The following is a 26,156-nucleotide window of genomic DNA, read 5'->3' on the forward strand; positions in this document are numbered from 1 at the left end:
AACCTTGCCACCCAGGTGCCCCCCTTACTGGATTTTTGAAACTAAATCCCTTTACATTTATCTATATATCTATATCCCTTTACTTTTAAAGTTATGAAAAGAAATTTGGGTTTATCCTCAAGACTTAGAACAAGGTGGTATTGCAATCAAACAAGTGAGGAAAAACTTTCCAGTGTCTGGATCCCATTTGGGAGTATGAATTTGACTTACACTAATTATCTGGATGAACCCAGGAACAAAAGCTTCTTTATTTTCACTAAACAGTTCAGTATACATTTCCTCATTTGGGACAGAAATTACCTATAACGAATTTCTGTGATATGAGTAAATTAATCCTAACACATAAAGAAAACTGTAGGGGAACAATTTCACATGTAAGAAAACTCTTCGACAGACAGCTTGGTGGGTACATAATGGTGGTCCCTAGTAACCATATCACCTAGTAATTCCTTTACACGTTAACACAAAGTTACTAAAATCGGTATCTAATAACATTCAGAATTATAAGGCAGAATGTTTCAGAAAGGGCTCTTCCCTTCTAAGTGCTTGCAGAGTACCTTTGGAATGTAATAGTAATTTAGAACAGGGGTCAGCAGACTTTTTCTGTGAAGGGCCAGATAGTAAATATTTTAGGCTTTTGTGGCCATCTGGTCTCATTGCTACCACTCAACTCTGCTGTTGTAGTATGAAAGTTGTTATAGAAAATACATAAATAAATAGGTGTGGCTGGGGTCCAATTAAATTCTATTTATAGACACTGAAATTTGAATTTCATATAATTTTCACATGTCATGAAATACTGTTTTTGTAAAAACATTTTCAAATTATTTAAAAATGTAGAAAGCATTGTAGCTTGGGGGCATTACAAAAACAGCCAGCAATTTGTCAACACCCAATGTGACAGTGTGCTTTCAATCAGGAAATTGAAAGGGATGAAGGGAGAGAGGATGTATATACAATCACCTTTTTTCCTCTTCATCTGGAAACACAGATGTCTCTACAGGATACAGAATGCCAAATATTCAAGTTACCTGGGGAGTTCTGAGGTGAGGAACAGGGTGAACAGCGGGGAGAGAAGCTGTACCCGGGATGAAAGGCAGTCTGCAGTGGGACGTAGGACATAATCTCTTCTTCAAAGAGACTGCACAGTGAGAAAAGAAGGAGAAAGAGAAGGAAATGGTAAAGGAGAAGGATGAGAAGGAGGAAGAGCAGGGGGGAAGAAGAAGAAGAAGAAGAAGAAGAAGAAGAAGAAGAAGAAGAAGAGGAGGGGGGAGGAGGAGGAAGGAGGAGGGGGGAGGAGGAGGAAGGAGGAGGGGGGAGGAGGAGGAAGGAGGAGGGGGAGGAGGAGGAAGGAGGAGGGGGAGGAGGAGGAAGGAGGAGGGGGAGGAGGAGGAAGGAGGAGGGGGAGGAGAAGAGAGAGGAGGAGGAGGGGAAGAGGAAGGAAGGGAAAAAGGGGAGGAGGGGGAGGAAGGAGGAAGGGGAGGAAGGGGTGGAGGAGGAAAAGAAGAGGGAGAGGAGGAGAGGGAGGAGGAAGGGGGAAGAAACAAAGGGGGGAAGAAGAAGAAGAGGGAGGAAGGGGAGGGAGAAGAAGAGGGGGAGAAGAGGAACAAAAAGAAAGAAAGAAAAGAAAGGAAGGAAAAAAGTTAGTTTTCTGTCCATGAGTGTTCACGAATTGGGGTGATAGTGGTTACAGTTCTCACAAGGCAACAAAAGCACTTAGGTTCACTTAGGCAAAAGCCAGTATGCAAATTCTCAGAGTTATTTTATACTCTAATTAATCATACAAAAATAAATTCTCTATCAAGTACTGTACACAGTTCTTGATACCCCAGTTGTAAATGTAAAGAAAGCAATGGACAGCAGGTATAAGGGTGGGGCCCTACTTTAGTTGCAGTCACTAGAATCCTCTAGAACAAATGTTGAATGTTTCAGTCATAGCTGTAGTGGAGAACTACCCAGAGCAGCTTTTCCAGAAGGGTTTCAGGCTTAGCCCCTTACCTCAGCAAAATGACTAGATCTGCATCACAGGACAACTTTTCAAGCCCATGATTACCCTCAGTCCGAATGTAATGGATTTTCTCCCTAGAACAATGTGGGAAAGAAAATAAGAATTACACACCAATACATAAGCTAAGGAATAAATCCCTTTCTGATTCATTTTGTCTGTCAATATGGCTGAATAGCAATTTTCTAATGTCCAGTGAGTTTTGTGGCATTTTAAGTTTCTATTGCAGGTTCCCATGATGCTCTACTAGGGACCACCCTTCCTCAGACTCACACAGGGATGGAAGCTGAGGAACACAACAAGGATAGGACCTCAGATAGCAATGACAGTCAGGAGTGAAGATGGATAAAGAGAGCTGCTGGAGGACTGTCATGGGCTCATGGTGTCTCGGGAGCCATGGGAGGAAAGAGCAAGAGGAAATCTCTTGAGAAAACTTACGCCTGCTGGAAAATGTATAATGCCACACTGAGTAAGGGAGGGTCTGGTGTTCAGAATGCCAGAGTCCCCTAGGTCAGTCTGAGCACAGGCATCAATTTCTCTGTTTAATTACAATTTGCATTCTCTCTTTCATGACCTCCAACTATAACCTGGCAAATTATTCCGAGTCTATAGATAAATAACATTTATTTTGATCAAATGAACTTTGTACTTTGCTTCTCTGACATTCAAATACTCAAATATTATAGGGGTGCCTGGGTGGCTCAGTCGGTTAAGTGTCAGACTCTTGATTTCAGCTCAGGTCATGATCTCACAGTTCGTGAGTTTGAGCCCTGCATCAGGCTCTGTGCTGATAGCATGGAACCTGTTTGGGATTCTCTCCCCCCCACCTGCTCTGCCCCTCCCCCCCATAAACATTTAAAAAAACAAAAACAAATGTTCAAATATTACAAATACCACAACCAATGGTTTTTAATGGTTTGAAAAAAAATAGAGCAGATGTTTCCGCACATCATTTTGCAGGGAGGATGTGGAAACCTAGCCAAGAGTGCAAACACCATGCCTCCTCCACCACCTGTTTCTTCCTCCGGGTCCCTATGTTCTTGATTCCATGTTCCTGAGCTTTGGCCTCTAAATCCTGATACCACCTCACAGGCCTCTTGTTTGGAAGACTTTTGTGGTTAATTGACTTCAGCCCCACAAAGGACTCTTCAGTTCATATGTCCTCCCAATGACAATGTCCCTAGGGCAGATTATCCTGTTGCCCTAGGTACCCATATGTGGGTAAGCCCCTGGTCTCCTTGCTTGGAGGAAAAATGGAGAGAAAATTCTAGTGATTGCCCTTTGTTCCCAGGGTCCCTGAGGAAACGAAGTCCAAAGGGGGTCAACTCTACTAGGGCAGCAAAGTAGTTCTATTATCTCACCACCCACATGGAGCATATCCATGTATCAGCCAAACACAGTTTTCTGAGACTTTCAGTGGCTTTCCACAGGACATTGCATCCTCTGTCACATATATGAAAATTTCATGCAGACCCAGTGGTCTGGGGGGCCTCCAAATGCCTCTGGGACTCAACTCCAGTTCCATTGGAACTGGGAAAGATCTCTGAAGGCAAGAAGGCCATCTGCTCCTTCAACATATATCCCTTGCTCACCAGGAAAACTCCAGTGCAAAAGTCTCCTCAGAGCTCAGTTCAGTAGAGCCACCTGCCTTTCTGAAATCTTGACATCTCCCTTTGTAGCTTCAAAGACCTCAAAGCTTAATATCCAAATGAAATCCTTGACATTCTTCTATCATTATCACTGAATTCTGATCTTGTCTTTTGTGGCCTTTAAACACATGCTATAGCTATATATTTGACTTAGGGAAAACAAAAAGTCAAATTTGTCTATCGTCTGCCTTCTTCAATAGGTTGCAAATACCATGCGAAGTAGGGCCAATGTCTGTTTTGCTATGCTACTGCATACACAAATCCAGCACAATCCTGATTCAGAATACTGGTACAACAAAAGCACTAGTTGAAAGAGGAATGAATGAATGAGGACTAGTACCATGTCCCTTAATGTGAACAGATGTCATTAACCTCTGGGTTTTCTGGCTCCATCTTGCCTCTCCACATGTGGCTTCCTTATGATTCACTGTTGTCTGCTGAACACAGTTTTCTGATAACTCACTCTCTACCCTTTAACTCAGCAACTGGCTTTGTGGACCCAAGACAGTGGATCGATGGCTCCCTGAGATGAGCAATGGCTTAACAGGGTCACAGTCTCCACTTGGGGACAACAGAGGAAGCAGGTTTTCTTTTCAACTTCTGGACCTATAAAATGGAGCTGATGCACCCTCACAGCACATCGAGGGGCAGGCACAGGCCCAGTCATGGTAACTAGTGCCTGGCTTCCTGCTTCCTGTAAGCCTGATTCCCTGAGGAGCAATTTCTTGTTCTTGTTCTCCCTTTTTAAATCCATGGCCTCTTAGTCGTTGTGGGCCTTCTGTTTTTGATGAGATATTTGGGTTCTCATCTTGGGTCTACAGGTCCTTAAAAGAATCCATATCTTAAAGAAGTTATTAGTTTCTGTACAAAATAATTGCCAAGATTTTTTCAATTCCAATATCTCCTAATTCCAAGTTCTGCCATATCTGGAAAATCATAATTATACAATTCTGCACTGCAACAAAGCCTTTAAAAAGTCTTTTAAAAAGTCTTTTTAAAAAAGTCTTAAAAAAGCCTTTAAAAAATATCACTATTGCATGTGATACTATGCAAAAGTACAGAAAATGGCTTCCCTTCCCTTGAAAACAGTTCACTCTTTTACCCAGGGGATTACATTTTTCACTTTTAAAATAACTTAAATGGGACTCTAGTGCCTTTGGTGAGATCAAATTCCTCCAAAAAATAAGCTGTGAAACTCATTACTTAGTGGTAGAATCAGAAACATAAAAAATGTTCAAGAGCAGCAAGCTCTCAGAAATTTTTCAGGTAGTACAACTCCTCTGAAAATCCCTTGAAATTCCCTTAAATTATGATGTACCATGAGTCAGAGAATAGCCCACAAATAAATGACACAGTAATGAAATGGGTAGAGCTGAACATAAGTGGAAATGACAATCACTTGTGTGAAAGTTCATCTGTTCATGCTAAAGATCTTTCATTCACTCTAAATGTAATTAGTCCTTCTTCTCTTCAAAGAGGACTAGGTTCTGAAGGGGAGAGTGACACAAAGGCAAAGAATGGAAGGTCCTGCTCTAAGGAACCTATGTATTGTGGGGAGACATCAGTATGGACAACTATAAGAGATAATGGAAAAATATCCTAGAGGTACAAAAAGGAATGCCGTTAAAGCAAGGTAAAAGAAATACTAAAGTTTGCCTGGGTCAGTGAGTCTTTGCATTTGGTTTGAGCCTTTAAAATGAGTTAAGAGGTCCTTCAGAGAAAAGCCACTCCCCAGGGGGCAGAGGTAGGAGATGACACAGACTGTCTGGTGAAGATAGAAGACTCTAGAAGGAAAAAACTAGTGTGGGATGGCGAGTTAGGTTAGGGCCAGACTTTGGAGACCATGGAAACTGTGCTTAGAAATCCTGACTTTATTTCACAGACAATGGGAAGGTGTTTTTTTGTTTTTTGTTTTTTGTTTTTTTTTGAAGGGAAGTAGTAGTATAATTTAGTCTATGTCAAAATAAGGTAATTCTGGTTATAACAGGGTGAGAGAGATACATGGTATCTTCTAGGACATTCCTGCAAAATCCAGGAGAGAAATGCTGAGCACCCAAACACAGGCCGTGACAGGGAAGAATTAAAAAAAAAAAGCTGGAAGAGAGAAAGTGAGGAGGCAGATGTTTGGGTTTGGAGACAGAGAAAGAGGGAGGAGTTGAGACAAGGCAGTGCGGAGGACGTGGTTCTAATTCACACAGAGTAAAACACAAGGGAAAGAGGTGTCAGTGAGGGTGTGTGTGGAGGGGGAAGGACAGCGAATGATCCACTCTGGCATGATTAATAGGAATTTGAATAGCAAAGAGACTATTTTCAGGTGTTGGTGATTCACTGAGGAAGTCAAGGCAGAGTATTACAGTTGTCAACTAGATTCAAAAGACCACCAAATGGGAGGTAAGGAATCAGAGGCATTCAGTGACTGCATTCCCACCCACCTTGCCTGATCCTTTATACACATACCCATAAAAGCATCTCCCCAGTGCCCACACAGTGACCTGTTTCCAAGGAGATTAAGGGCAGATTTGGGCTGAATAACATGCCTCCATCAATGGTTCCCAAGAGCTGGAGCAAGAATTCGAACTCCAAGGGGACACACTTAACCATCATGCATTGCCAGCTTCCAAAATGCTGTGTAGTCAACTGAAGCAGAGTGATACTGAGATAAGTGGGATTTAAGTTCGGAGGATATTTTCCCTTTTTATCACTTTTGGTGGCTATCCTTTCCAAATGAAGTGACTCAGTTTCAGAGACACTCATGCAACAATGACATTAATGGACAGTAAGATTTAACTAGTTAGAACATATATTTTTGATACTTTTTGTTTGCTTTTTGGTTTATTTTCTAATGTGTTCATCTAGTTTTTGGTTTACCATTAAACAATGATATTTTAAAAATAAAAACATTTAAAATGGATTAAAGACCTAAATGTGAGATCTGAAACCATAAAATTCCTAAAAGAAAATACAGGTAGTAATTGCTTTGACATCAGTCATAGAAAGATCTTTCTAGATATGTCTCCTTTGGCAAGGGAAACAAAAGCAAAAATAAACTATTGGGACTGCCCCAAAATAAAAAGCCTTTGAACAGTGAAGGAAACCACCAACAAAACAAAAGACAACTTAGTGAATGGGAGAAGATATCTGCAAATGATACATCCAATAAAGTGTTAATATCAAAATATATAAAGAATTTGCACAACTCAACACCAAAAATCCCCCCAAAAATTCAGTTAAAACTGGTCAGGGGACATGAATAGATTTTTTTCCAAAGAAGACATACAGATGGCCCATAGACACATGAAAATATGCTCAACATCACTCATCATTAGAGAAATGCAAATTACACCACAGTAAGATATCACCTCACACCTGTAAGAATGACTAAAATAAAAAACACACACACAGAAAATAAAATAAAATAAAAAACACATTGTGGAACTTCAGAGAACATTAGAATTCCTGGATCCTTCAGTTGGAGTATTCAAGACATAATTAAATGCATGAACAAAATGCATCATAAGCTTTTATGCTCTCTCCACAGATATGTTGTCCCACCTGGACGACTAGTTGGAGCTACAGGGTGAGGGACAAGCCCTTACCTGAGTGTGTGGTTTCTCGCCAGGCTTGGCTGACGCTCTTGCAGCATTTCAAAAATGTTTGGCTGGCGGAGAAATGCCACAATCTTGTCATTATATGCTGAAACAGACAAAAGTGCAAGTTGTGGTTGAGTTTTCAGCCCAGAGATGATTTCTCTAATGGTTGGAAAATAGCTGCTTGATACCAGGATTAATGCAAGAGTTCGAAGGGCAGGTAGCACACTCATCAGAAAAATGTAAGCTCTCGAGGGCTCTTTGTCTGTGACATAATAGCATTGTCATTTCTAAAAGATCAAACCAAAGTGAACTAGATCTAAGTTAATTATCCTTAATATTCTAAGACCTTAACGGGGTGTTAACTCACCCCTGTGTGAATAGGTGAAGGAGAATAAAATCATTCTTCCACAAGCTATTTTACTCTCTTCCTTCTGACTTCTCTTGGTTATTTTGGCATAGTTATTATGGCCAAAGATTCTTTGTAACTTCAAAGAAATCCATTTCTGAACACTTGACACTTACAACCTGTGGCCATGGTTGATTTCCCAGTAGTCATAATGGAAATATCCAAATCCATTTGGGCTTTCTTACCTCATTTCCCTTGATACAAGTGGCACGTGTTTTAGAAGGAGGTGGCTGAGGTTAGGAATGAAGACTACACAGACTTGTCCCCAGACACACATGGGAAAAGAGGTCTAAATTACAAACTGCATCTAGTAGCAATAAGATCCATCACCTCATTTAAACTATGCTCTCCTGTACTCAGCTAACAAATCACTGAAAGGAATAAAGAAGGGGCTGAGAGCCTGGAAAATAACTGAGACAGGGAAGAGGGAAGAACAAATCAAGGAGGGGAGGGAAAGGGAAAAAGGGCAAAGGAGGGATGGAAGCAAAGGGTAGGGGATAGATTTTATCATAGGAAAGGAAAAAGAAAATACAGAATCCTGAATATTAAAGGACTTGTGATAAGAAAAACAAGGCTAAGGACTGGGTATCCAGGATCCCAAAAGCATGATACATACCTAGTGGCAATGACTCATGTTGATGTTGGCTTCGAATAGCAGCTACCAGGCTGTGTCCTGGCCTGGCCAGTAAAGAGGCTCCTCTGTTTCGAGAGACTTCTGAAGCCTAATTTCAAATAAAATTGTTAGCATTGGAAATATTATCAAATTCAGATGGTCTTTTGATACTAATTTTCCAATATGAGGGGGAAAGGACCCAGATATCACTTAAGTTAAAAAGCAATGAAGTTACAATCTTCAAAATGAATGGAAATAAGCAAGTTAAAAAAAAGATTAGGTAGGATGGTTGATGTGCTATGTTAGGGTTTTTAAGAAAGTGATTGTGCATGGGGCGCCTGGGTGGCTCAGTCGGTTAAGCATCTGACTTCAGCTCAGGTCATGATCTTGCGCTCCATGAGTTCGAGCCCCACGTCGGGCTCTGTGCTGACAGCTCAGAGCCTGGAGCCTGTTTCAGATTCTGTGTCTCCCTCTCTCTCTAACCCTCCCCCCATTCATGCTCTGTCTCTGTCTCAAAAATAAGTAAATGTTAAAAAAAAATTAAAAAAAAAGAAAGTGATTGTGCCAAATGTCCTAAATGTTAACTAGATTAACATACTGACTAAAGAACATTTCTCTTCGTAAATATGTTCAAGAGACATAAATGAATTCTACATGAATACTATCAATAAAGATGGGTTTATGACCTTAATTTGTGAGAGTTGGTACTGAACTTCAGAACTGAATGTGGAATGGACTTGCTCTTTCCAACAGCACGTATCACCCTCAGATGGCCGCTCTTTGCTAATTGCCTATTATTCCATTCACTGTGCTGGCTACTCTTCCTTAACATAGTATCTTTTTATTTTCTCAAAATTCTGGAAGATAAGCATTATTAACCACATATTACAAGCAGAAAATCTGAGGATTGGATAAAATTAAGTTTTTACAAAATTTTCAACTGTAAGAGGCAGAACCAGGATTTGCTTGATTGCAAAGCATTTGTTGACTTCTCTCATGCTGCTAGCCTGCATCCAGTACCTTGGTTTTGGATGGGCATTTTGACAAAACGTCATGGAATACAAAACTTGCACAGCTTAAAGCTGATATTTGTGATGATTGATTTAACTCAATTTTAAATTTCAGAAATCCCCTAAGTCCTAGAGCATGACGATGAACTTTCTACTGTGATTCCATGTACATTCTGTTTCTTAAAGGACTCTTGAAGGGTAAGCTATTTAAACAGAGGCTGTATAGATCTTCCACAAATATATGGGTTTGCTGTAGAGTATGACTCATTCTATGATATTTGGTAAAGTATGCCAAAATAGGCTTTAAAAACATTTAAGAATTACATTGAAGATTACTTTGTAACATACTTATAAAAAGCTCAAACATCCAGACAAAAAAGGAGAGAAAATTCTCCCTCTGAGACCAGTATACAATTCATTCCCACAGAATTCAGGAGAGGTACTGAGATCCTATGCTACAAAGTCCAGAAAGGTCAAGTCAATCTCAAAGGGGTCATTTAAGACGAGACCATGTGTCCTAGTGCAGATGACAAACAGGACAGATTACTTAGGGCTTACTAATTAAAGACATAGTAATTGCAGGTTTTCCTTCGGGTCCTACTTCCATACTTCACACAGACAGGATGAACATCCTTCCTTTGCAGAGATGTGCTATCAGTTCACTGTCTGTACATGGCGGTCTTTGAACTGCTCTTCTGGAAGTAGCAGAGATGAAGATCCATCCCTTTTCTCTCCTGGTTCTTCTCCTTGCTCACTGCTTACTTGAGGGACAAGGAAATGGATTCTGTGCCATTGTGGTGGACTTCTCACTTCGGTGTCATTAACCCTCAGCTACTGTAGCCAGCCACCAAGATTTAGAAGTAGGTACTTCGACAACAGCACTTTCCAGTCCCAATTAAATGGTTACAACGCAAAGTGGTAAAAGAAAGGTTTGCTGGCTCTTCAGATACACAACACCGAGTCTCTACGTTTCTTCCACCATGAATTAATATGTAAATATGTAAAGCCTTTCTGGCACTGAAATGTTAGGTTTCTTTTCCTTAGAGGGAATTATGTCAGTCTGCTTTATTGTGTGTTTGAAATATTTTCCATGCTGTAAAGACAGGAATCTCAAAGACCACTCAGCAGAAGATTATCTAAATGATGCATTACAGAGAGAAACTGAGGAAGTGGATCTGATAGCAGACTTCAGGAAGGCATGACTGTAATACAGAACTCAGGTGATGTCTGCTGTCACACCCTGGGCTAAAGTGTGTCATTGTTGGTGGGTTGCCTGAAATAAATGGGGCTTTGAAACAGGAAGAAACTCACTTCTCTTCCTAGCTGTCAGAGGGAATTCACGTGTTACAGATATGCTTTAGGGGAAAATGGTGCCTTCTCCTGAGGTTACCTGTTCACCGGCAAAACCAAGCCAGACTGCAAAACTTCAGAAATCAGATGAAGGCCAGCCACCCCAAAGGTAGATGACTGACTGATGAATATGCTTCAGGACAATGACGAGTGAGATGGAGAAAACAATCCAGGGGGAAGGTGCGGCATGTGGGGTACCTGAACCATAGAAACAACTGCCAAGGGCAAAGGAGGTGATTGCAAAGTAGTACTGGAAGGTCTACAGATGAGCTGGAGGATGGGAAGGTTAAACAGAAACAGGCTTCTCCAACAAGGAGCCAGGAATTTATAGGGATAAGGACAGTTCCAGACAGGGCTAGAGAGAATTCTGAGATTGGGCGAGAGTTTAGTATGTGCTAGGATCCTTGTAGCCCTAAAGTAATACGAAATGGTCCATCCTGAGGAATATTAGGTATCGACTGAGTAACTGATTTGGATCTCACCGCAAACATGATGCTAACATTTGCTTTCCGAACTACTGAAAATGACTAGAAGTTTGAATTTTCCATTTAAAACCAAAATTATACGACTCACTGAATTCCCTGGCATTTGACACCTTCTGTGTTCCCGAATTTCTCAGGGATGTATGTGAGAGACAGACAAAGAAGGGACTCCCCCAGTGGCCTGCCTCTCACCAGACATGCTATGACTACTCTATGACTGGCTAAAACCCAGTTTCCAGTAGGGACTACTTTTAAGATTTCTTTTCCTTTTGATGTTGAAATAGCTTTAATCATAATTGCAAATGTGAAAACTTCAAACATTTAGCTCTCCAGAAAAAAAAGTAGATATGCTCAGAAAATAGTTTACAGTGACTGGTAAACAAATTTCTCTTCTGTGTTGCAATTTAGAAATGTAAACTGGTGTGTTTTTTTTTTTAAAGATGTGATTGAAAATTGCAGGTTTTAGACTGAATTTGGGTTAATAATCAGTGAATACTCTCTTTGAAAACACTGGAGATCTGATGATGAAAAAAATAGTGAGTTCAGAGGAAAGGCCCAAGTGATGAATTTTAATTCATCTCTAGAATCCTTTTGTGTTCTAAAAACAGATCATTAACAAAGTTTTCAGAATTAGCTTAAGGAAACAAAAGAGAGAGAGAGATCTTGAGCTATTCAACATATTTATAAAAGCGAAAAGTGGGCGATAAATAATGTACAAAGAAAGGCTTGATTTAAATTGTGGTAGATCTATATGAATAAATATAGAAGAATTTTAATTGCATGGGGACAGTCTACAAGGTACTGTATTAGTAAAATAGGATGCAGAACCATAGACAACATGATTCAATTTTTTATTTCCATGGTTACCAGAAAGTGTCTCCAGATCGGGAATTATACTCGCCTTTTAACTTCTTTCCCACCTGTGTCTGTGTTTTCTACACTCATTGCTTACTGTTGATAATTCAAAAGTTTATTTTCATAGGTGCCTGAATTTTATAAACTTCCAACCAAACTGTAATCAAATATTGGTTGCATGGAATCAAGAGAAAAATTCCCAAAATTTAGAAGCAGTGCAGAAGTTACCTCCCCACACTTCCCTGTGTCATCCGAGGCAGTGAAATAACTTTTGTCATCAAAAAATCTCACTGCAAAGAACGACCAAGAGTGACTTCTGCTTTTAAAGTGAAAAGTCAGTTTCTCTTCCCTGCCAGATTCTTATCCTTTCATGAGGCAACGCACCCATGTGTGTACCCTTCCAGAACTTTTCTATGACTAACGATTTTCTAAACTGGTAAAAGAAATAAAACTTAGGTGCTCTGTTATCCTTCCTTATTAATGTTAATTTATATTGCTAATTGCAGTATAAATAAGGCAAATGTGACCTCCAGTGACTTCCTTACTGATAGAGAGATGGAAACCAATATTTATAGCCCTATATGCTCTTTCCATTTGTCTGTGTCCATTTCCCTTGGGACATTATGGGAAGATACAGACTTGTTTTGTTAGTACTTTTTTTTGTGTATTGCAGACAGACGTGACCCTGTACTAAAATGCAGGCTAAAGTGTCAAATAATGATCTTTTTATGCATAAAGTATTATATTCCTGATAATGGCTTTCAGCAAACTTCCTGAAAAATGTTCACTTGAAGTAAAGGCTAATCCAAAAGACACTTAACTGTGTCTCTTTTAATAACCTATCTTAGGGGTTTTGAGAAAAATTTTTATCAATTAGGATCCTGAATATAGAAACTGATTTCAATTCTATCCTTAAATTCAATTGATAAAAATATCAACTGCTGAGCAACACTCGAGAGAATGGCCCATGAAGGTGAACAGAAAATAACTGATTCCTAAGGTTGTAGTATAAGAAACATCTATAGTAAATCCCCCATTGCCCCTGTTATGTGACACAGAAAAACGATGGATTATAAAAACAATTCATTGATTATTTGTGAGTCTAATTATTCCATATTTATGTCTGCTTAACTGTCCTTTCAAATTGGATATCCTGCTGTTTTCATACTCATTATCAATTTATCTAACAGCAAATCTACCATTGTCCCCAACTGGCTTTCCTGTTCATCTTACCAATGTGTTGATAATGTGAGTCAAGCCCCACAGACTCTGAGAGTCACAGAGCTAGCTGGCCATCCAATTCCCTTGTCTCCACTTGCAGATGAGGAAACTGAGGCCCCAGAAAGGAAAGGAAGGAGCAATGATACACAGTTCCTCTGTGGAGAAGCCAGAGCTGAGACTCTGTCTGCTAACTGAAGTCCCAGGTACCCCTTCCTTTGCACCTCTTGACCACCTGAGGCTTCTTCCCACACGGTGTCCATTATCTTCTGTCTCTTTGCTGCTTCCAAGGCCTCCCCACCTTATACCTGGTCTGTGGCAGAGGCCCCTGACAGGTCTTTCTCTCGCAGATCACTCTTTGCCACAATCCTTCCTCCTCTTGGCCATCATTATCTCCTTTCTAAAATACTAGTATACACTGGACTGGGACTTAGGAGATCTGAGTTGTGGTCTTGAACACCCTGTGTCACCTGAGTTTTTGGTATTTAAGTTTACCTGACTTTAAAATACAATTCCTAACTAAAGTGGCATTGCCACATGGGAATATTTAGAAATGCTTAGGGGTATTTTGTTTTGTTTTTTTGTTTTGGTTGTCATAGTGACTGGTGAGGTGAGGGCACTCCTGACATTTAATGGATGTGACCAGGAAGAAAAGGTCCAGCAATGACATAAGACAATTCTACACTTCACAAAATTGTCCTCAAAATGCCAATAACCTTCTCTTCTTGAGGGACAATGGGTGACTTGATCTCTAAAGCCCATTTTTATACAAAAACCATCATATTATTCCTCTCAATTTCATTCAGTGGGCTTTTAAGAAAGTGCCAACCATGTGGCATTCAAAACTTAACAAAAACCAAGACAAAAACCAAGTGGAAATGGTATTCTGGTCATACCAAACTGTTTGTTGTGTCTCTACTGACACTTCTCAATCCTACCGCTGCATCTCTGCTTATGCTGTGTCTCTGAGGGATTGCCATTCCTCTTTGTTCCTTGCTAGATTCTACCAATTTTCTAGGGTTGGGTCAAGTACCTTATTTTATTTTATGTAAAAAAAATTTTTTTTAACGTTTATTTATTTTTGAGACAGAGACAGAGCATGAATGGGGGAGGGTCAGAGAGAGAGGGAGACACAGAATCAGAAACAGGCTCCAGGTTCTGAGCTGTCAGCACAGAGTCGGAACTCACAGACTGCGAGATCATGACCTGAGCTGAAGTCGGACGCTTAACTGAGCCGCCCAGGTGCCCCAAGTACCTTATTTTAAAGATGCCTTTCCTTGGCCTCTTTTGAACTCCTATTGCATTTGTCCTAACATCTCTCTTGGCACTCAATCATATTCTAATTGTTCTTGTTACTTAACTCTGTGTTTTTTTGGCCTGGCTTCAAACATAGAATATAAAATTCTCCTAGGGAGGGATCATATCTCATACTTCCTTGCATTCCACAGTGCTCAGAGCAGGCCATGAACTTAATCAATGTTTGTTGAGCAAAATCACATCACGGCAAACACAATTAACCTTTCTCACTACCCCCTCCCTCTGTTTTTATATCAAGATCCTCCTATCTTCTCATTCCCAGGCTGCGGGCTCTCTCAGCAGGAGGAATCAGATATTTGTTTTCATAGAGGCTGGGTCTTTGTTTTCTCTGGTATGCTGCTTCTAGATCAGATAGTCTCTGCCTCCCAGCTTTTTCTCTCTGTTGCTTTTCTTGGTTTCTCCCTGTGTCAGTGCAAAGGTACCAGCAGAGAGTGGATGCACAGGGGGACGGGAGGGGTTTGAAAACCTGATGAATTGAATCAGTTGGCGAGTGGATGAATTAGGAAGAATACAGATCGCTGGTACACATTGATGCCCTTTCATTGTTACGTATTACAGTCTTTCTGGACTGATGCAGGTGGTCCTTTGTCATTAATGTTGATATTCAATGTAACTGGGCTTGGGCTATTCAATTGTATTAAATGAATGTTTTAGAACTGGTAATGCAAGTGGTACTCGTGATCTTAATCTCGTTTCAACAGAAATGTTTTAGTACTTGTATTTTCAAGTTAATTTCTTATAAATGTGAGAGATCTATATCTTTAGGGGGTTCATCTTACATTTGAGTAATCTACATTTTTGTTTTATTGATACCGAATCTGTAGTACTCAGATTCTTTTATCAAATGTGATTACTCGATATTAACACTGAAACTGCCTTAATAAAATTAAAGAATTTTAAATAAACAGCATATTTCAAAATTTTAAATAAATTTAAATTTTAAATAAATTTTAAATAAACAGCATATTTCAAATTGATGCAGAGTTTTGAATCTATCCACTATTATCTCATAAATGTTGTACTTTCTAAAGTATTGTAAAAATGCCACCAGAGAAGGATACAATGCATGTTGAGATGGGAAGTCAGGGCACTGTTTTCCGTAATCTGTGAATGTGCCTGCTGCTGAGTGTGTGCTACCTGAGCATCCTGACACCCACATAACCCTTGGGGATGCATAATATGCCTTCTCTGCATAGTCACATACACATTTTACATCTATGCAGAAAGGAAGAATTAACACGTTTTCAGCAGTTTCCTAAAACAATACCTAAGATGAGCCATGAAAGAAAAATTCATTTTATCACACTGGCCTTAAATCGTGAATGCCCTTGGTTGGAAACAGTTATGCCTGTCAGAGCATTCAGATGATTTCCTTAAAAAGTAGTAAAGTGGTGCCGATACACCAGCAACAGGCCCTTCCCCTGAGACTTATGTTTGCTGTCTGGAGTCTGCCAGGTAGATTGTTATTTTACCCATTTCTCCTGAGATGTTCACTCTAGTTCTCCCAGGAATAACTCTTGGGGGACAGGGTGGGAGAGGGGGATACACACACACACACACACATATATATTGTATATACAATACATATATATACACTTTTTTTTCCTACACTATTTATTCATTTTTTACTTCATTGTAATCCAACTCTACAAGCTGTTTTATGAGAAGTGGTTCTTAGCACCCACATCTCCTGAGATCCTGGTGATTTTTATGAAAACATGGTACCGATACTTGGGAAATGTCAGTCAGGACATAAGAAGGGATTTGCTCGTAATATTGCCAGGAACTGACTAGAAGTAGAAAAGAGCTATGTTTTGAGTTTTGGCTTGAGAAAGGAGGCCAGGAAAGGGTATGGAATACAGAGATAGCAATTCAGGAAGGCAAAGAACATCATGTTTTAAGATGATGTTTTTCATCTTTTCAGCTTTTCATGATTCAATGGAAGGTGACCACAGGCAGGTAGGAGAGAGCACAGGGTAGGATGGGAACAGAGTACTCATGTGCCTTGTTGATTTCCCCCAATCTTTAGTTCATATATATAGTATTGATGTCTTCTCCAGGATCTATGAAAAGCCAGAAGTTTAATGTCGGTCACACACTGTATGATCTTTTAAGAATTCACATGTGACTGGAAGGCCTGAGGAAGCACAGCTCCAACCATAATGTAGGGATCTCCTTCCTGACCCTGCATTTTCAATTTCCTTTAAGCTAGACAGATTTTTCATAGTGACAACTGTTAGGACAAAAGGGAAGGCAGAAGGAAGGCGATATCAAGATGGGTCTAGGGAGTTCAGTGGGTGTCCCTGACTTATCATTCTTCTACAGAGCAGTGTGGATATGGCAGAGGCCCTTGAGGAACAGGCAATCCTAGATCCCAACCATTAAAACAGTGCTGGCCCCACTAAACGAGGGGCCTAAGGAACTGTGAAGGTGGCAGGGGACCTGGGGGTGTTACCTCTCCAGCGCTGTAACTCCGGAGCCTCTGGAGGTGCTGTCGATGTGTCAGGTGATTGGGAAGGCGACCGTTCTGAAGAGGGATTCGGGGGTCAATGAAAGTGGTGGCTCGACTATTGTGGTCCACGAAAAAAGACTGCAGACAGACCAATAAAAAAGAACACTGCGTGAGAATGAGCCAAAATGAAGTCAGTAATGTAAGGGAACGCGACGGGGCTCAGTCTTCATGTTTATTTCTGTCCCTCCTTTTTATCTGCTCAAAACTAGACTGAAGACTGGGGCACTGTGCATCTGTTTGCTCAGTAGTTGAATGAAACAATACCAGCCATTGATAAGCACTTTACAGTACACAGTTACAGAGTCATGATCACAGCATTTTATTCACGATGGAAAAGAAGAGAAATGGAGACTTTGAGACAGTAAAATAACTAGTAATTAATAATTTGTGAAGCATTCTATTTATTTTTTAAATAAATGCTCTTTTTTTTTTTGGTTAAAGAATTAGCAGTCTCCCTGAGAAGAAACTTTAAAAGGATAAAAAAGTAAGGAGAAAGCCAAAATCATCCCAAATGTCACAATCTAAGGGTAATCACCAAAATATTTTGATAAATTTTTTTCTATTTTTTCTTTTCTTATGCAAATATACAATTATTTACATCTTTTCCCCACATTGGTACTTACAATTTTGTTGGAAGAATTTTTTCACCTATTATTTTTTGAGCATTTCCCTAAGTTATTAGACATTCTTTTAACACAGAATTTTAGTAAGCATATGGTATTCAGATGGATGCATAATAATTTCAGCACCTTCTGTCATTGGACATTTTACTTTTTTACTGCTTTAAAATAATGCTTCAGTAAACACTCTTGTTCATAAATCTTTGCAGTATGTCTGATTACATGTTCCAATATATGACAAAAATTATTCTTTAAATCTAAAATTACTTCTCATAAAAGAGAAAATTAATACTTTCTTTATAATGTCATGAAAACATATTTACATCCCTAATTTACTAAAACTATGTTTTATTTTTAAAATATAAATGTGTACTTAATTTTTATCATGTACTTGTATAGCATTTCTTAAAATAATCAACTAAAATTTCTCCTATAAACTATTGGTTAATGTACTAGAGATAATAGATTTACTAGTAGTAAATGAGCCTTACATCTTTGGGAGAAAACCTACTTAATTGTGGTGGGTCACTCTTTCAATATACTATCTAATTCAACTTTACTTTCATTTATTTTTATTTTATTTTATTTTACTTTTTTTTTAATGTTTTATTTTATTTTTGAGAGAGACAGAGACAGAACACGAGTAGGGGAGAGGCAGAGAGAGAGGGAGACACAGAATCTGAAGCAGACTCCAGGCTCTGAGCTTGTCTGCACAGAGCCTGATGCAGGGCTCAAACTCACGAACCATGAGATCATGACCTGAGCCGAAGTCGGATGCTCAACCAACTAAGCCACCCAGGCACCCCTCAACTTTATTTTTTAATATGAACTTTCTAGAACTCAGGTGAGTTTTGCCTACAGTTCTGTTTTGTTTTTTTAAATCAGATTTCCCTACTTTTACTCGTATTCGTGTGTGTGTGTGTGTGTGTGTGTGTGTGTGTGTGTGTATTTAGTTTTACACAGTTTTATCACCTGTGTAAGTTCACGTATCCACCACCACAGTTATTGAATGGTTCTCTCCAATGAGGATCCCTCATGTTGCCCCTCTGTCACACCCATCTCCCTCCCTTATTCCTCCACCCCTCAATTCCCAGCCAATCACTGATCTGTTCTCCATTTCTGTAATTTTGTCACATCCAGAATATTCTATAATGAAATCACACACTATGTAACCTTTTGGGATTTTTTATCCCCCCACACAGTACAATTCCCTTGAGCTTCATCCAAGTTGTTGTACCAATAGTTTGTTCTTTACTGCTGAGTAAAATTCTACGGTGCAAATTTACTGAAATTTGTGCCAATGATTTTTGCTTTTTGTCTGGTTTCATTAGCAAAGATATGACTGCTCCAAAAAATGAACTATGCTGTTTCTATTTCTATTTTTCCCTTCACTATGGAATAGATCATAAAGAAACGTGGCACTGGGCAAGTAATTCATTGTTGCATTTTCCAATTTATTCCATAAGTCCACTTGATTTCTTGTATTTCTTAAGTCAATTTTTAAATCACATATATTTATTTTTAAATTATCCATTTCTTCTAGATTTTCTTTTTAAAAAAAAATTCTTTTAACATTTATTCATTTTTGAGAGACAGAGCACCAGCAGGGAGGGGCAGAGAAAGAATGAGACACAGGATCCGAAGCAGGCTCCAGGCTCTGAGCTGTTAGCACAGAGCCTGACACAAGGCTCAAACTCATGAACTGTGAGATCATGACCTCAGGTGAAGTCAGACACTTAACCGACTGAGCCACCCAGGCACGTCATCTTCTAGATTTTCTAACTTTGATTTCAAACATTTATATAAGTAGGTATGCATTTTCTCTTTAAAATTTCCCTGCATCTCTTATAACTCATTCCTTGTTTTTATTTATTATTTTCCTTAGATTGATTTATTTCTCTTCTAAAACAACTCTTACCTTTATTTCTTATACTGTTTTCCAGTTCATGAACTTCTGGGTTTTTATTGTCACATAAATTTTGGAAATAAATTTTTGCTTCAATTACTGTTGCTTTTTAACCTTCTCTATTAATTTGAAAGCTTGTATTTTAAAATTTTTCTTGTTTGATAATAAAAACCAATGTGCAAATCCTTTGAGCACAGTCTTTCTATATCACGTTTTATTAAGTACTGGTGATATGCATTTTCAATAATTTCTCAATGGTTTATAAGTCTTGATTTTATTTAAAACCCAATAGTCATGAAGAATACTGTTTTGAATCTCCAAGTGGCAAATAGTTGGTTTTTGATGATTGTGTTTAAAGTTATTGTTTATTTTTGTTGCTGTTTCAAGTTTTTATTTAAATTCCAGGTAGTTAATATACCGTGTAATATTGGTTTCAGATGTAGGATTTAGTGATTCAACACTCACATATTACACCCAGTGCTCATCCTAACAAGTACCCTCCTTAATCCCCATCAACCGTCTAGCCCATCCCCCACCCACATCCTTCTATCAACCCTCAGTTTGTTCTCTACATTTAAGAGTCTGTATTATGGTTTGCCTCTCTCTCTGCCCCCACCCCCCACCATGTTCATCTGTTTCATTTCTTAAATTCCACATACAGTGAAACCCTATGGTATTTGTCTTCTTCTGACTGACTTTAAATTTGTTGTTTAAAATTTAGCTCTATTACTTATGGCCATGGAATGCAACATGAGTATTTTATGCTTTTTTGTTTCCTTTGTGTTACAAAATATTATCCCCTAAAAAAATGTTCCATAGGATCTTGTAAAGAAGTTGTAAACTATTTATTCCTTATTAAAAAGATTGTGGTAAAATGTCCAAAACACAAATTTTGCCCTTTTAATAATTTTTAAGTGTCCAATTTAGTGGCATTAAGTACATTCTGAGTGTCGTGCAACGATCACCACTATTCATCTCCTGAACTTTTTCATCTTCCAAGACTGAAACTCTGTACTCATTAAACACTAACCCCTCATTGCCTCCCTCCCCCAGCCCCTGAGAACTTCTATTCTAGTTTCTGTCTCTATGAATTTGGCTACTTTTAGATACCTCATGTGAAATATAATACTTGTCCTTTTGTTTCTGACTTGCTTCACTTAGCATGTTTTCAAGGTCCATCCATGTTGCGACATGTGTCAGAATTTCATTCCTTTTTAAGGATGCATAATCTTCCACTGTTTGCACATAGCACATTTTGTTTATCCATTCATGTAATCTCTATTTTTTCCACCTTTATTGAGGTACAATTGACAAATAAAATTGTATGTAATTAAGCTCTATGTTAGCTCTATTTTTAACAAAAGTATATATGTTCCATTAATACAAAATTATTCAAATCCTGACTTATTTCGTCTGTTTGTCAAACTGATGGATATAAAACACATTTTCCTATTGTGTATTTATTTCATTTCCTTTTGTATTTCTCTTCTAGTTTTCTTCATATGGTAGATGTTATTTCACTCATAAGATATATGATTATTGTAACTTTATTTTAGTTGTGCCATTGATTAATATAAAATCTTACTTTGACTCCATTTAATGGTTCTGGATTTGAACTCTCCTTTGTATGATATTAATATACCGCCACTGATTTTCCTGTTAATGTTTTCCAATTCTATTAATATTTATTCTTCTATTTTTTAAACTCTCTGGATCATTTCTTGGGTATGTCTTTTAATAAGCTGGATCTGTTTGTTACTAAATCTGAAAGTGTTTTCCTTTTGGTATGCAGGTTTATCCTATTTCCATCTACCACTATGACTATTATGCTTGGCTGTGCTTATGTTATTTTATTTTTATTATTTCTGATTTCTTTGCTTCCTGGTGGATTTTTTGGTGTTTTATTATGTAAATTGTATTTTGTTTGATTTTATTTTTGTAGGAATTTGAAACAGCAATCTTGTTTTCAATGGTACAAATAGTTGCCTTTTAAGTTGATCAAATAACTATATTTAGCCCTTGTTTTTCAAATTATCCAATTTGACTTCTCTTACACTCAACTGGGGACTTAGCACAACCTTCTTTGCCCCGTTCTCTGGTCCCCTTTCTGCTTCCTTGTCAATTTTATTCCAGGCTAGAGATATGATTCAGATTGTCTTTATACATTTATTCCATTTTCCTTATACATATTTTCCCATATTTTATTGAGTCTTTTCCAAAACATTTTAAAGCATTTTAAAATCAATTATTTGTATTAATATTCCTGTATTTGATTGATAAATATTTACCACCATAGTCCATTTATACTATGTTTTCCCCATTATTGATTTCTTGTTCTGCTTCATTTGTGAGCCATCTGGAAAATGGCTTTTGGTGTTTACTTCGGACAGGGAAAAGAGGATGTGAGCTCTGAAATTTTTCTAGTGTCTTCACAATTGAATGACACCATTTCTGGATATGGAATTGTGGGGCTATAATATTTTCTCACCAATAACTTGTACTCTTTGCCCTGTGGATTTCTATAGTTGAGTTGTATAAATGGAAAATTTTAAGCTTGTCTTATTTTTATCCTTTTTTAGGTGACTTTCATATTATCATGGCTATACATTGGTAAGATTTTTTTAAATCTCCATCTACACATTCCAGAGTATGTGTAGATATAGAATTTATGTTAATTGATTTTACTATAACTCAGTGAGCCCAATTAATTTGCCTACTTGAACAATTTATTTTAGAACAGAGTTTTATTTTCAATATTTAATTAATAATTTAATTTAATTAATATTTATATTTAGTATTTAATTTTTGCTGCTGTACCTATTATTCTGGTTTCTTCTTTAGAAACATCTATAGATCATTCATCAAACAGAGATGTTTATTGACTGCCAATTATATGCTGGGAATATTCTAGGTCCTTGAGGTTTCATCAATGAGCAAACAAAGATGCCTTTTCTCAAAGAGCTTAGAATTCTGCGAGGAGAAACAGAGAAAACAGTAAATCTAACAAATACATAAATTATATGGTGGAACACATGGGTTAGAGATCTTGGGATGCTTTTTGTATTAAATTAGGTGGTTAGGGTAGGCCTTGCTGAAAAGGTGAGATTTGTTCTTTTTGGTTTTTACTTTTTTTTTTTAACCTTATCCCTCTTTGTTTGCAATCTGGTTCCCTCCCTCACTTTGAGGCTAGTTTCCATGTCCTATATCAGTGATTTGATTTTACACAGCATCAGTTATGCTCTGTTTTATCCCTATGCTATTACACTTTGCTTTTCCTTGCAATCTTAAAACGTTTATTTTGTCTGCTTTTTCCTTTTTAATGTTTATTTATTTATTTTGAGAGAGAGAAAGAGTGAGCAGAAGAGGTGCAGAGAGAGGGAGGGAGACAGAGAATTCCAAGCAGGCTCCAAGCTGTCAGTGTGGAGCCTGATGCAGGGCTCGAACCTATGGACTGTGAGATCATGACCTGAGCTGAAACCAAGAGTCAGATGCTCAACCAACTGAGTCACCCAGGGGCCCCTTTTACTTCCTTCCTTCCTTCCTTCCTTCCTTCCTTCCTTCCTTCCTTCCTTCCTTCCGTTTCTCTTTCTTTCTTTCTTTCTTTCTTTCTTTCTTTCTTTCTTTCTTTCTTTTTTAAATTGTAGTAAGAACATGTAACATAAGACTTACTCTCTTAACAAAATTTTAATTGTACAGTATTAAGTGCACAGGATGGAACAGTACTGTTAACACAATGTTGTGCAGCAGGTCTCTAGGTCTCTAGAACTTACTTATCTTGAATAACTGGTAAACTGCACCTATTGAACCTGAACTCCCATTTCTTCCTGCACAAGTTGCTGGCAACCACCATTGGGCTCTGTTACCCTGAGGCTATTTCAGATACTTCATATAAGGGGAATTGTACAGCATTTGTCCCTCTGTGACTGGCTCATTTCACTGAGCATAATGTCTTCTAGGTTCAACCACCTTGTAGCATGTGTCAGAATTTCCTTCATTTTTAAGGTTGAATAATATTCCACTATATGTATATACCATATATTTTTTATAAGTTTCTGAATTCCAGTTGATTTAGTGTAATATTAATTTCAAGTGTACAATATAGTGATTCAACATTTTCCTATAGTGCCCAGTGCTCATCACAAGTGCACTCAATAATCCTCATCACCTGTTTAACCCAAGTCCCCCACCCACTTCCCTTCCACTAATTATCAGTTTGTTCCTTATAGTTAAGAGTCTAGTTCTTGGTTTGCCTCTCTCTTTTTTCCATTTGCTCCTTTGTTTTGTTTCTTAAATTCCACATGAGTGAAATCATATGGTATTTGTCTTTCTCTGACTGACTTATTTCACTTAGCATAATATTCTCTAGCTCCATCCATGTCATTGCAAATGGCAAGATTTCATTCTTTTTTATAGCTGGGTAATATTTTATTGTATATATACACCATATCTTCTTTATCCATTCATCAGTCTATGGACATTTGGGCTCTTTCCATAATCTGATGATTATAGATCATGCTGCTATAAACATTGGGGTGCGTGTATCCCTTTGGGTTTAAATACCTAGTAGTGCAATTGCTGGATTGTAGGGTAGTTCTATTTTTAACTCTCTGAAGAATCTCCATACTGTTTTCCAGAGTGTTTGCATCAGTATGCATTTCCACCAAGAGGAAATGCATTTCCAGTGCAAGAGGGTACCCCCTCATCCACATCCTTGCCAACACCTGTTTAACACTTAGGTCTTAATAAAAGATGTTACCTGAAAGATGCATTATGTACTGTGTAGTTTCACTGAATTAAAAGCAGCTCTATTCCCATATGCTTCTACACATAAGTTTACAAACACATCTTTTTTTTTAAAGTTTTTTAATCCACTTAGTTAACATTCAGTGTAATATTAGTTTCAGGTATACAATTCAACGCTTTCTTACATCATCTGGTGCTCATCACAACAAATGCACTCCTTAATTCCCATCACCTATTTCACCCATCCCCCCACCCACCTCCTTTCTTATATACCACATTTTCTTTACCCATTCATCTGTCAATGGACATTTAGTTTGTTTCTGTATTTTTGCTATTGTGAATGACGCTTCAAGGAACATGAGAGTTCAGATAGCTCTTTGAGACTTTGATTTCAATTCTTTTGGATATATACTCAGAAGTGGGATGCCAGATCACATGGTAGTTCTTTTTTCTTATATCTGCTTCTTCTCAGCTTTTTTTTCCTGTTTGTGGCTGCTGCTTCTCACTCAATAGAAGTCAAGTTCTCCTAAACATTTTGTGGATGATAATCAGATACCTTTGAAATGTTTCTGTTTTCTGAAGAATATTATACTATGAGATATATTTTTTCTCAGATAAAGATTCTGTTTCCTTCATGTCGTAGTTTAGTCTTCATAGGCTCCTTTTAACTTTGCTGTTGTGTGTCCATTCCTTTGTAGAGGTTGCCTCTGCCTCATCCGGGCCCCAGATAGGGCCCGCAAACCTGCCCTCAAACCTGCAGCCCCACCCCGTCTCTGGTGGATGAGCCCCCTCATCGGCTCAGGCCTAGACCCACTTGAAGCCCACACACAATCTCTACCGAAGTTGGTAGGAGGCTGTGTCCTTTCCAAGACAAGAGATGAGTCAGATGCCATTTGGTCCTTTATTCCAGTCCTCTTGAAGTGGTGCAACTCTCAGAGGTCTGTCCCTGTCACCCTTTGTGGGGATGATCAAAGACCCCAAACAGCTAGTCCTGGTCCTTCTATTCCTACTACGGTATACACTAAAAACGAAGGCTGTCGTCTCTGCATGTGTTAATAAAGCAAGAAGCAGATGGGATGAGAAGGTGATGTGGCATTCTGGAACCTGCTCTGGCCATCTATGAAGATGGCTTTTGCATAGAGAGCTATCACCACACCATTTCTCGGTGAGTGGGTTTCCTAAATCCCAGGCTCCTATGCAGCACATTCTTTCCAAGTCAGAGGGCTGAGCCTGTAGGATATAGTCCAAAAATATTTTTCTCAACTTATTCCCATCATTGATGGGCTTTAGCAATGAGGTATTCTCGCATTCTTCCCAGTTGCCAGTCTTGATGTTGGATTTTTGTGTGTGGATATTTCCCACAGCATCAAGAGGAAGAACAGCAGATATTACTAATCTGCTGTATTATCATAGATTCCCACATCCACTTATTTGCTCTTTACATCTGGCTATAAAATCATGAAGGCAGGCATTATTACTGCTACTTTATGATAACGTGGGGCTCAGCTATAAAGGGACTTGCCCCCAGTCAACGTGTTTAGAATGGGATGGGGCAGCCTTTTACACATCCCCCTCCTCCTATTTTCCCCTCTATCCTCCATTGTTGCTCTTTACTCTGTGGGTTGTGATGACACATTTCTTTAAAAAAAATTTTTTTTAGAGTTTATTTATTTTTGAGAGAGAGAGAGAGAGAGAAAGAGAGAGAGAGAGAGGGAGAGAGTGGGGGAGGGAGAGCAGAGAGAGAGAGCAGAGAGAGGGAGACACAGAATTTGAAGCAGGCTCCAGGCTCTGAGCTGTCAGCACAGAGCCCGATGCAGGGCTCGAACTCACGGACCGCGAGATCATGACCTGAGCCGAAGTCAGACACTTAACTGACTGAG

The 26,156-nt window shown here is 38.6% G+C and overlaps 1 protein-coding gene across 1 annotated transcript in view; it reads right to left on the minus strand.

The window, feature by feature from the left end:
* HECW1 (HECT, C2 and WW domain containing E3 ubiquitin protein ligase 1) overlaps positions 1–26,156 on the minus strand; it is a 401,044-nt gene that overhangs the window by 54,704 nt on the left and 320,184 nt on the right. The window contains exons 19-23 of the mRNA XM_042914353.1: positions 16,951–17,085; positions 8,267–8,372; positions 7,251–7,347; positions 1,999–2,082; positions 1,032–1,141 (exon numbers count right to left, since the gene is read on the minus strand). Coding sequence (XP_042770287.1) covers positions 1,032–1,141; positions 1,999–2,082; positions 7,251–7,347; positions 8,267–8,372; positions 16,951–17,085 — 532 coding nt within the window. The remainder of the gene's footprint in view (positions 1–1,031; positions 1,142–1,998; positions 2,083–7,250; positions 7,348–8,266; positions 8,373–16,950; positions 17,086–26,156) is intronic.

This window comes from Panthera leo, chromosome A2, assembly GCF_018350215.1.
Source record: "Panthera leo isolate Ple1 chromosome A2, P.leo_Ple1_pat1.1, whole genome shotgun sequence".
Classification (NCBI taxonomy): domain Eukaryota; kingdom Metazoa; phylum Chordata; class Mammalia; order Carnivora; family Felidae; genus Panthera; species Panthera leo.